Source organism: Streptopelia decaocto (assembly GCF_964273445.1).
Source record: "Streptopelia decaocto genome assembly, chromosome: 13".
Taxonomy (NCBI): Eukaryota; Metazoa; Chordata; class Aves; order Columbiformes; family Columbidae; genus Streptopelia; species Streptopelia decaocto.
The window spans coordinates 14,633,657-14,646,279 of NC_138668.1; the positions used below are offsets into that span (position 1 = coordinate 14,633,657).

The 12,623-nt window shown below is 46.1% G+C and overlaps 1 protein-coding gene across 3 annotated transcripts in view; it reads right to left on the reverse strand.

Annotated features, from left to right (window-relative positions):
* Positions 1-12,036, reverse strand: part of MYH11 (myosin heavy chain 11) — a 57,744-nt gene extending 45,708 nt beyond the window's left edge. For all 3 annotated transcript variants that reach the window (XM_082064734.1, XM_082064733.1, XM_082064735.1), the window contains exons 1-3: positions 11,948-12,036; positions 5,406-5,767; positions 595-751 (exon numbers count right to left, since the gene is read on the reverse strand). In XM_082064734.1, coding sequence (XP_081920860.1) covers positions 595-751; positions 5,406-5,747 — 499 coding nt within the window. In that variant the 5' untranslated portion in view covers positions 5,748-5,767; positions 11,948-12,036. The remainder of the gene's footprint in view (positions 1-594; positions 752-5,405; positions 5,768-11,947) is intronic.
* Between the last annotated feature and the right edge of the window lie 587 nt (positions 12,037-12,623).

Genomic DNA, 12,623 nt, shown 5'->3' on the forward strand with positions numbered 1-12,623 from the left:
ATCACTATAGATTTTCATCCCTAAATTTATGATTTTTCCCTATGGCAAAAACCTCTGGGTGTGCGACTGCAGCAGGAGTTTTTGTTTGCACTGTTTGGGGCCTGGCTGCTCTCGCACCACTGCTCCTTGCTGTTATTGTCAGAAACCAGCACATCTCAACCTAGGGCTTCACCGCATTAGACCGTAATGAATGTAGCCCCAAAACGTTATTTGAATTTGCTTTGCTGGGAGAGAGAGGGAGAGAAGAACAAGTTCAGCAGCGCAAGCAGCTAACTTTGGAATAGTCCCCGCTGCTGCAGAGGGAGCGTTTTCCATGCCCGTATTTGCCAAAACTATTTGCTCGACTTTGAAACCTTCCCACATGCCTCGACACAGATGGGTAAAAGGATTGTTTTTCCTTTTTGAGTCACAGTGTTCGTGGACTGCCGCTCCTGCCAAAGAATTCCTCTGAAACTTCTAGAAAGCCCGTGTCACCCTCCGTAACAGATCTGTTCTGGCCGTGCTCCTTGCAGGAGCACATGTGGGGTTATAAGGTGTTTTTTCCCATGTTATTGTGCGGCGATTTCTACGAATTGCAGCATGAAAGTCGCCTACCTTGCAGCATGCTCCTGTAGGCTGTGTCCGCAATGGCATAGATGTGGGGTGGCATCTCGTGCCTCTTCTTTCCCTTGTACATCTCGATAATCTTCTCCGAATAAATGGGCAGCTGTTTGTAGGGATTTACCACCACGCAGAAGAGACCTGAATAAGTCTGCAAGGAAATTCAAATAAAAGCCGGGCTTAATATCGTGTGCCATGTCTAGCCTGGGAACACAGGCATCAGCTGCATTGAACTAACAGGGTCTGAGCAAATAACACTCTTTTGTATTCTGCTTAGCGTGACAAATGAAGCAGCAATTTCTGAATGTACGTGTATGAGTAATTTTCCAAGCGCACAAATAGTTATTTCTAGTAAGCAAACTGCTAGAAAGTACGGGAATTTAGCAACCTGTAGAAAAGCCATGCTTTGATCTGATGTTAGAGCTTCTGGACTTCAGTTACTTCCAACACATGCAAATAAAAAATACTCAAGTACTCATGGAAAAATAATACTCAAGTTTCAAACAAATGTCTTAACAGAATAGTTATGCCTTCACTACTTGACTGTTTCTGTAAGAAATTTAAGGGAAAATGTGGTTTCTGTTTACAGTTTAATTAAGGTATTCATATAAAATATATACATAAAAAAATAAGAACATTAGGTACTAGCTAATAGCTGTTCATCCAGCTTTTGTTAGGTTTTTTTTTCAATTCTCCTTTGTTTTGGAAAGCTCCAGATATTGAACTGGGAGTAGAAATAACAGCATATGATAATAGATGGGGAATCATATATCACAGTTACTAAAAGTAATCAACTTGCAGGGGTTTCCCATTAAAAAAATTTACAAATTTATGAGACTATAATTGCAGAGGTACTGGGATATTCAAGCTGGCCTATGGCTGTTAGATTTAGAACTGTGAGAGTTTAAAAAACTGAAATAATGAAATAATGGATTTTCCAGCTTGGGTATAAGTGAATTTGGGTGTTTTGGTTGCTTTGTGCTCTGCAGTGTGTGCCGTGGTGCCGGCACCGTGCGCGGATGCTCCGGCTGCCTCGGTTCCCCGCAGGACACAGCGCAGGGCTGTGAAATGGTGTCGGGGACATTTGGCTCCGGGCACAGGGATTTCCCTGTCCTGACCATAATAGGAAACGGCACAACACGGCCCCGGCACAGCCCGAGCGCTTTATATGGTGCTCAGCAAACAGCGCTGGCGTCGGTCGGCAGCGAGGAGCCTGCTGGGTGCTCCAGGTGGGAGAACCTCGGGGTGCCCTGGGTGCTGCTGGGGACCAGCCCCACCGAAACAGGCTGGGATGGCACTTCCACAGCCTTGGGTCTGATAAAATGAAAATCAAGGTCTTCACCAGATCTCAATAAAACCCCTTGATCTGGAAGGGAGATAATTACTGTGTTGGGGTTTTGTTGAGTTTGGAGTGAAACTCTGTTAATTACGTCAAAATGAGCTTTAGTGCTGCAGGGAGAATGCACTTGAAAAGTGACAGATTTTTGTCCTACAGTGACCACCAAGCCCTTACAGAAAAGAAAGTAAAGCCTTTTTCAGTAGAACTAGATTTACTGCATGCACTCAACTAATCATTCCCAAGCAAGTAAAATAATTCCAATCCAGGAAATTCTTTAGGTCTCCCTTCCCTGGGGTTTGCAGGCGTCTACCTGCCGTGCTGCTGCAGGGATGTTTGCACCCCAGGCAGGCAGGGACATCCCTCTGGAGAGCTGACATAGAGGCACCCGGAGCTGGGTATCAAGGCAGGATAAAAGCCTGAGCTGGTGAGGTTCAGGAATCCCCATTTCTAACCCAGCGGTGACTGACGCCATCTCTCACCTCAGGGAAGGTGACAAAGACCTTTTGGTTTCACCATGGGTAGTTCCAGGTATCTGCTTTGCAAGGGTTTGGGGAAACAGATGAATGTGTGTGACGGTTTGAAGGTAAGCAAGCTGGCTAATGACTGAAAGTGGGAGGTTTGCAGTTTCTGTGCCTTAAATTATTCTCTTTAGGGGGGTCTGCTCAGAGAGGGGACCCCCCGCCATACGTCTCCTGGGGGGCTGGAGGCAGAACATGGTTTGAAGTCTCTTAAGGGATCATGGCTTGTGGAGCCCTTGGACAGCCGGTGATGATGGCTATGTAAGAGAGACTGGCCCAAATACACACGTCTATGTTGTGAATGCCTAGATCTGGGCAGAAGAATCCCACCTCTGGTTCCAGTGTGCATCTATAGCTGGGGCTGTTGAGCTGGAGAAGAGAAGCTAAGCGGGATCTGATCAATGGGATCAATATCTCAGGGTGGGTGTCAGAGGATGGACCAGATGCTGTTCAGTGGTGCCCAACGCCAGGGTGAGGGGCAACGGGCACAGACTGAAACACAGGAGGCTCCATCTGAACATGAGCAGAAACTTGTTTGCTGGGAGGTGCCAGAGCCTGGCCCAGGCTGCCCAGAGCGGGTGTGGAGTCTCCTTCTCTGAGACATTCAAACCGCCCGGACCCACCTGTGTGATCTGCTCTGTGACCCTGCGTGAGCAGCGCTGGGCTGGGGATCTACAGAGCTCCTGCAACCCAACCAGTCTGGAGTGCTGGGATTTAAGGAAGCATTTTGCACTGTTAGACACAGATCGAGTTAGTAGTGCCCATGAACACAGGCACAAGAAACTTCATCCTACTCTCAAATCCACTGAAGTTGCATTGCTATTTTATTGATGGTAATATAATTTTTGGTCTAATTTGTGTGTGGACAAGGCAGATTCTGTTTCTTCTGAGCAATGTGAAACAGGAGTTAGTGGCAACATGCTTCTTGACCTTCTTAATCATCTTCGATGAAGAAAAAGGCCAGTATGTTTTTCCAGTGTACAGTCACTCTGAATTTCTGCACGGAATCTTTTTATTTCATAGTAATAAATATAAATGCAGAGGGCAGACGATTTTTTTTTTCCAGCCAGGTTGACATTTGTTTGGGTTTTGTTTTCTTTTGTTTTTAGCAGAATTGGGAATCCCCACTTGCATCAGTGATGCTCTAAAGGGAAAAATGTCAAGGTTGTGTTTTGAGGGGGGGGTGGGGGACTCTAAGGGAGGCAGCGCAGGCACAGCAGCGCAAAGCCAGGAGATGCTTGTTTAGAGTTAGTTTTGCAAGTGGATGAGACTCAAATTCTGTTTAGATGCCCCATATGTTTTTTTAAAGGGTATGACAGTATCTAGTAGGGCAACACTGTGTAAGGCTGGACAGTTTTAAGCAGGTTTCAGTTACTGAAAATACTAATAATTTGTTGCAATACAAGTCAAAATAATTTCAACTGTTAATTTATCATCTTAATATCTAGGCTCTTGAGAAAGAAAACTTAATTTCAGATGCACATCCATTTTTGTCTCCATGAAAAACATATTTGATTTCTAATCGCTTTATCTACTTTTGGAAATCAATTTCCTCTTCCTGTAGAAAGTAAAAATTCCCCCCAAAAAACATGAAGTAAACATATTGGAAACCCTGGAACGTGTATGCAGAGCGTTGCTCAGAACAACAGTAACAAAGAAATAAACCCCACACGTTTTATCCCACTATTCTTCCACTAATTCTTTTTAGATCTTGCAACAATGCAGAACATCTCCAGAAAAATTCTGGTTTAGTAATTAATGCAGCGTGTTCTGATATAATAACACATAGGCCCATATGTTCACTTGCAAACTTAAAAACCAATAAAATGAAATACTAAGAAGGTGGAAAATCTAGCTGCTTTCAGGAATCATCGTGATGTGCATTTTAGTACATTCCTGAAGAAAAGATTTGGAGCTTCGCTCTTTTATGTTACACATAACAATTCCTTGTTGCACTATATATAACTATCTTCTGTTCTGCTGCATTTCCTACTTTCCAATGTAGCATTCCTCATGTTAATAATGAAGGATCTACGCCTGCTTCTCAAACCTTGTTACTTTTTGTACTTTCACTCATCAGTGCTCTGTGACGCAACTCGAATTTCAGATTGAAGCTGCGTGTTACTTCTCTGCAGCACAGCACAAGGACCCTCCCTGTGAAATCAAACTGACAGCAAAGAGCCAGAGAACCTTTCTGAGCTTTCTTACTGTGCACTTTGTAACTCTTGATGCAGTCAGGTTACAGGGTTACTGATGTCAATATATGCTTGTGGTAATATAATATGGACTGGAAGACAGAATAATCATGGCCCTAATTCACATGAAGATTATGATTTGTTCAGGCTTGTCTGATCTGTAAGTTGACCAACACAGGGGGAAAACCAAGTTTTAGTGGGTGCGTGACTTTGGTTCAGTAACACACTGGAGCATGTGAATACTCTCACTTGAATTCCAGGGGGCTTATTCATTTATTCAAACATAAGTTTTTACTCAAGCACCCACCAAACCAGCACTTGTAAACTGCCTTTCAGTGGGAGTTTTGCCTGAGAAAAGACTGCATGATTTGGCTTTTCCATATGTTCTTCTTGCAAGTTACTGGGAACTTGTTCGGATTTATATTGAAGCCATTCAAAAGTCCCTATTGGATTATATTTTTTTTCCCCAAAGAGCAGGACTGAGGTGTTGCTCAGTGCCCAGAGAGTACTTTCAGAATTAGCAAGATTTGGGGAAGAAACTTCCATATGGCTTAGTTTAGTTAAGAAGCAGTTATTAAAGAAGCAGGAAAGTCTTGGGGGATAAAGTGGACTAAATATCTCTGGGTTTGGGATGCAGTGCGGAGGGTTGTGTGCTGGACCGTATCTCTGACAGGGCGCGGGATCCTCCTCGTTCGTGACGGGATGTGGTAGCATGCAATAAGAAACACCACGTGCGTGTTCGATTCTACTTACATAAATTAAACCTGAGAAGTATCTCTCCCTTAGGTTGTGCAGCACTGAAGCTTCATTGAGGCAAGTCAGCTCTGCCATGTCCTCCACTTTGGAGAACTTCGGCGGGTTCATCTTCTGGATGTCATCCTTGCTCAGTGTCACTTTCTTTCCATTTTCTGTCAGTTCAACTGTCACCTCATCCCCTTTCTCTTCCTTGATACTTGCTGCTTCAAATCCATGTTTCTCTGATGGAATCCACACCAGTTTCTTCGCTGACCAGTCAGCCTGGGCGAGTGGGTTGTTAACGAAGTTTTTGTCCACATAGAGGAATTTTTCATCGTCGCTGAGAGGTTTTTGAGACATTTTGACTCGGTAGACACCTGCTGAGGAAGCAAAATATTCTGCTTCAAAGGGAGGCAAATGTGGAGACATTGCAGGCAAAACACTTTCGTCAAATCTGCCATGCGGCAGATGCAAAGCACTATAGGTCCTGAGTCATATCTCACACTTCCATGCAGATACTTTCGGGTCCCAGCTTAGAGAAATAGCTTAAAATATCTGTGTTTGGATTCCCATCCTTTGTTACTGCATCTGAAACTGCCTACATCAAAAGCTTCATGGCACCAAAACCAATGAGGACACCTGGGCTTATTTAGTTTGTTTATGATGAAGAGCAGAGAGGAAAGCAAAGCACAGCCAACGTCTGTGCCATGGGACTGTTGGGATGGCACCAAGACAACCCACTGAACAGCTTCCTGCAGCCTCATCTCCTGCCCATCACAGGGTTAACTGAATTCAGATACATACAGAATGTCTCATCACCCCAATACTGTTGGGTGTGTACTGAAATACCAGTGCAATAATGAAATAATTAGGGGAAGAACAGTTCCCGGGCTGTGTTCCAGAAAGGACAGAAATGAACTTTTCTTGTAAAGGACTATTTTCTATCAATCTAATGCCATTTCATTTGGAGAAGAATAAGATTAAGAAAAGGTCAAAAGAAAAAAACAGGGAAAAAACAATTGTTATCAGTACTGCTGGTGAAGGAGAAGGAATTTAGAGTTATCCCCTTTCCGTGCTTCGGACAGTGGGATCTGATTGTTTATGAAGAGTAAATGTCTACCACATGAGAGACAGAAGAAATAAGCCTGGGAGTTGCATCAGCTGTTAGATACTCTGCACCACGACACTCAAATGGGCAGGATGATGCGTCTGTGTCGTGCAGCTGCACGTGGATAAAACCGCATGGTGCAGTCGCAGCTGGAGAAAGCAGCTGGAGGTCTCTGCTCCGTGGGTGGGAGCGATGGGGGTTTGGCTGCAGCTCCTCTCCTCTGCCCATTGAGGGTAGGATGGGGCTGCCAGAGCTTTGCTGATGATGCTGGAGCTTTCACATTTTGCATTTCTCTCCTATGAGACACACGGCCCTCACTGAGGAGGGCGGTAAGGAGAGGACTTGTGGGGTAACACAGGGCAGGAAAAGAGCGGTGTTGACCGGGAAACCCGCCGTGCAGGGCAGCAGAGGGGAGCTGGGGAGGAGCTGCAGGAGCAGGGAAGAGCGTGTGCCCAAGAAAAACATCTCCGGGAGACAGAGGCTGTTCCATTTCCTTATTGAGAATTAATGTAGTATTTACAGCACTCAAACAAACATGAATCTTGAGGGAGTCTGGAGAACTGACAGCTAAAGATGTCAGCAGTCAACCCATAAGCAGAATGATCTTTGTAAGGACCAAGCTCTGCAGTACGTAGCCAAATGGACACCCTGTGCTCTGGGAGTATCAGAGGTTGGTTTCCAAGTATTTGTTGCTGAAGTCTTCCCACAGATTACTGGGCTTTTTTTCAAGGCTGGACTGTGTGAGGGGTCTGAGAGAGAAGCATGGATCATGCAGAAGGTGACATGACGCTTAAAAACAAAACTAGGATTTTAGAGAGTTAGATGATATCCCACTAAAATTCAGTGAAAATGAGATACCCCAGCTCCTTAAACTCCCTTGACAATACTGTCATCTAAAAAACCCACAAACAGAACAGCTTTGCGCTAAAGGGCTCGTTCTGTAGCCACCAGCCTTGCCTGGAGATCCACGACACGACAGCTTCCCCGGCCATCGGTGCACACGTGGGGCGGCAGGGACCCCAGCCCCCGGCTCTGGGCATGGCCCCCGCAGTGTCACCCCTCGGGTCCCCACGAGGAGCTCTGCAGCCCACAGCCCTTCGCTGGCTCCCGGGGGATTCTCAGAGGAGCTGCAAGAGGAAACTATGTGACCTCTGAGCAGATTAAGGCAGAAAATGTTCCCCGGCTGCCAAGAGGGCTGGTGGAGCTGCTCAGCTCCAATAATGGAGATGGTATTCTCCAGGGCCGAGCGTTCCAGCTGGCGGCCGAAGGGGTGAAGGGACGGCGGAGCGCTGCCCCGGGGCCGGGCGGTGGAGCGGGCGGCAGGGCCCGGCACGGCCGCTCTCCCATCGTGGCAGTGATGGCCGAGGCTCATCCTCCACCCCTGTGGAGGGGAACTCCTGTGGTGATGGAGTGGGGGGATTTCAGCCCATCCTAGGCCAAGAAGATAGAGCTCTCTGGCCATCCTGAAGCATCAGAAAGGTTGGATGGTGCTGCTATGGCCAAGTGACAACACATTCAAATCAATAGGAATTTGGTATTGCTGTCAGAAACGCCAAAAATTCAACTGAGCTGCAGAGGTGAGATTCACAGAGCCAAATCCTGCTACTTCGAGGCTGGGCACAAATGACGATGGTGGGAATCAAGCTGCCAAATCATCTTGACCATCTACCTCAAAAAGCCAACTGAAGATAAAAATGTTGGCCTGCAACAAAGCAAGTGGGATGACCCAGAAGTTCTTTGCTGTTTTGTTCCCCAAGGGCCAAGGGAAGATTCTGTTCCTTGGTACATGATAAACCAAAACCATCTTCTACAGATGACAGCATGAAACAGAGCTGCTGTCTGTATTCTGCTACGTTCTCCTACTTCTTCCTGCGCATAGAGCTTTCTGCACCTTGTTACTTAAATTGTCTTTTTGAAAGTGAGACGAGGTTGGAATGTGTGAGAGGTGGCATGAACTGCAGGGCTTGGAAATACAAACTTTATCCTCTAGACCCTAAGCACTATGTTTGACTAGTTTAAACACAGCAAGAATAGACCCTCTTACAAGAAACAGGGAATAGACAATCTGAGCTGGATCTCATAAGTCCTCTGGAACACAATGAGGAGAAAACATGGATTTGGGTAAAAAGAACTTGTGACTGATCCTCTGGAATATGAGGATAAATTTTGAGTAGCAGCTGAGTACCACTGCAATAAGAAAGGAAATGTAGTTATGAGGTATGGATTGATGAATATTAATAGTTGAATAGATCAGTGAATATTAATTAAAATATATTAATATTAAAAGAGGGTTTCTGAATGGAAGGGGTAGAAGCTGAGCTCCACAAACTCAACTAGATTTGTCCTAGTGAGGTTCTGTGCACCGAACTAATGAGCTGCTGAAGCTTTCTGATGAGTAAACCTGGTCCATCTCTGATCAAGACTGAACTGCACTGGGCCAGTGTACGCCAGATATTGGGGAAATGGGCCAAGGGTAAAGATTCGTTACTGCCTATTGAGAACAGTCCCTGCGAAGGCAAAATTTACCCCTTAGCCAGCTCCTGGGTTTCATCTGTAGGGCTGGCTGAGAGACATGGAGACCAATACCTGTGCCAAGAGCTGCTCACCCATTCCTTGAGGTAGGTGATATCCCAAATCACATAAAAGACTAAATACTTTTGTACTCAGAGGGGGAGCTGTGCTGAGGAAGGGAGGAGGAGAAGGGAGGGAAAGCAATCACAAAAATTCTACTGACGTGAAGTTTCTTGCCTTAGAAATGTGCCAAATTACACCGAACTGGGTCCTTCATACTCATCTAAACCCCAAACGTGCGTGTCCACGTGGGCATGGCCACCTCCACAGCTGCTCCCCGCTGCTCCTGCCGTCCCGCTGCAGAGACAGCCGCCTGCTCTCCGCTGCCTTTTCAGGGCGGTGACACAAGTCAAATGCTGTCTTTACAATGAGTTTATCCTGAGTATGTTGTTCCAAGGACACAGTATAAATATGTCCAGGAAGCGCACTTTAATTAAAAGGTTATTGGCCAAGCAGAATTGCCTCCTGGGTCAGAGCTTGGAGAGACTGCATTGCTCTAATGAGGAGATAAAGGATGCTCTCCCTTCCTCTGCAGGATGTGCATGTCAGTATGAACGCTTATCACAGTCGCATAGGGAATAATTACTAGAACAGAGAAACATATAAGCAAGCATGTGAATTATTTTCCGAAGCCAAGTCCTGCTCTCAGAAGCGGCTTGTGCTGGAAGAGTGGAGCAGTAACCTGCTGCCTGGCTCCAACTGCCTTTCCTGGGCTTCGGGACTTCTTCACTATGGTCTTTACAGGTTGCTTGTGTTTTACTTTCCCAGCTGAATTACCCAGCTGAGCATTGCTTGGAAAAAAAAATATCATAAAAATAAAATCTAGGGGGCGAATCCTAATCTTGCCATCGTTGTTCAGGACCTGGTTCCCCAGCACAGTCAGCTGTGTCACCAGCACTGTCACCCATCCCTCCTGGCCTGTCACCTGTCCCCACGGGGCACCAGGACCCCCCCTCAAACGCTTGCTCTCATCATGGACCTTTTCATCTGCACACGGAGGTATCAGCAGTGCTAGTTTCTGGTTGTTCAACCACAGAAGAGGGAAAGTCTGTATTTTAAGAAAGAACATTTTCAGTTATTTCACAGGGCTTGTATTTTTTTTTTAATGCATTCTCCATACTTCGGTCAAATTGTCTCTAAGTGCCTTGGTCTTCTATCAGGTCTTCTCACCTATCTTAGTGTAAGTTACTACATAACTCTGATTAAGCACTTGATAGCTCTTTTAATACTCCAGAGAAATTTGCCCCGGTTACTACCTGTGTTATGAACCATAAAAATGAGAAAAGAAGGAAAAAATACTTAAATTGCATCACGAGAATCCCCTTCATCTGGAAAATACCAGTTATATCAGATACCCTCAGATGTCATTCTATTGAGTAAATCAGATTCTGCATGTTCATAAATAATCCATATTCTAGCTGGACTTTGCACAAGTTGGAAAGCTATCTCTAGCTCTTGTGTCTTCTAAAATTAACATACTTAAAAGAAAAGCCAACAGATTTGCCACTAGCAAGTCTCAGTGAGTTATAGAGCCGGGCTCCTCCGCGTACGTCCATGCACGCTACCATATATGGCGATGTTCTCCTCAATACTAGCTGTTCCGCAAAAATGTAATGATAACAAATTCAAAACAAATACCTTTTAGGGACTAGCACGTCCATTGCAAATGAGATAATAAAAATCATTGTTTACATCTAAGCGAATGCAGCCAGAGGAGTAAAGTGACTGCTTCATCGAGCGCTTTGCTCCCGGGGTTCATCGTTTTACCCCCCGTGTTGGTGGCTGGAGGGTCCCGCGAGCTTTGGGGGTTCGGCGTCTCGCTGCAAAGCTTGGGGTGAAAGCAAAGGTGGGCTTGGGTTGAAACAAGTGCGTTTTAGAAAAGATCTTCTTGAGATGTATCTATTAGATAAAAATGACAAACCTTTCGATTTTCCCTGTATTTAAAATCTCTCTTATTGCTTCTTAATTATGCACGGACATACGCCTCTTGCATACAAATCAATGCTGATACATGTGAGCATGCACACACACACACATAATACAAATATGTGTGTGAAAGAAGCGAGTAAACTGGGCTGAGGCTGAAGCTGCTTTCTATGCTGCCACCTACTGCCGCCTTCATTTCTCACACTATTCTGGTAAAGTTAGAAGCTGCTTGTTCTCTTTTCCCTTTAAAAAAAAGGCATGTCACATTTGAAATTACCCAAATTAGTGTAGTTCAGTGAATTATCAGATTAGTTTCTTTATTCCTAGCATACTAAACTTTATTCCCAGCGTATTAAAACCACACATATGTAATGCTAAGGTGTTTTTGTAAAAATGTTTCCATCTCTTCTTCTAATTTTTAAGCATCTTTCCTGTTTAAAGTGCAAGTGGCTGACAAGCTAATTATTTTCTTTGGCTATATTTTCTTTAAGCAGCATGGGAAGTGCACTAAGTTCCTTTATTAGCACTGAAAAAGTAGAAAATTTTAAAGCAGATCAGCTGCTCAGGATACCAGCTTTCCGGGTTCCCGAAAGCCCATGTTCTGGGTATTTGCGGCAGGTTCCTGCATCCCCGGCAGCACCTGGCCCGCAGCTGCTGCTCCGCAGCGTCTTTAAGGCTTGTTGAGCAAGAGCAGCGTTACAAAGAACAGGGTAGCACATCTGTACATGCTTACAAACGTGCCTGGTCTCTAGTGCACTTTAAGCAGAACCTGATCAGCAATACACAAATCAGGATAAACCGTTTGAGGGCATCTGTTCCCATTTCCAATTCGGACCCTATCTGCAGCTTAATTCACTGAATGCATTTGCAAAGTAGTGCAACAGCTCGCCAAACTCCTCCGTCCCAAAGCGCAGCAGCCCCCAGCCCCGTCCCAGAGGGACCCCGCGGTACTCACAGGTGTCGGGTTTGGGGAGCAGAGGGTGAGTTGGAGAGTCGGGAACCTGTGCAGCACCAGCCGGGACAGCCCGAGTCCTCCTGCCTCCCAGCCGCTCTATATAGAGGAGGAGAATCCTGCCAGTGGGGAGGGGCCCTGGAAACCACGTCCCGCTGGAAAATCCTCTGGGTACCTGGGTTAGAGCTGACAGCCCGAGCCAAGGACCTCAGCCCCAGCGGGGCCTGACCCCGGCTGCTGCCCCTGCCCCAGCACCCCGCAGGGACATGGGCTGGTTCTGGCTTTTGGAGAGGGATGAAAGGGGAGCCCCAAACTCGCAATGGGTGCCCTGAACTCAAAAGTACAGGGGTTTTGCTTTTTCCTAGGGTGAAACTGTTCGTCCAAGCAAATGGATTTTTAACTCCTTCCTGCCTTGGCAGCATCTTTGCCCCTTGTGGCCCCTGCCCGGGGGAAGGACACAGGGCACAGTCCCGCGTGGAGAGGGAGGTTTTCCCACCCACCATCAGTGCGTGTTCTGGGAGAATTCCCTGGTTTCAGGGGCTGTTTGGGAGAGGAGGGTCATTCCTGACACAGCGGGGATGCTCTGGGTCTCCATGTGTTTAGGTGACATTTGGAGCCTGGGGCTGGTTTGAGCCTCCTTTGCCCCTGGGGAACACAAGGGTGGTTTCCCACCTCCCCA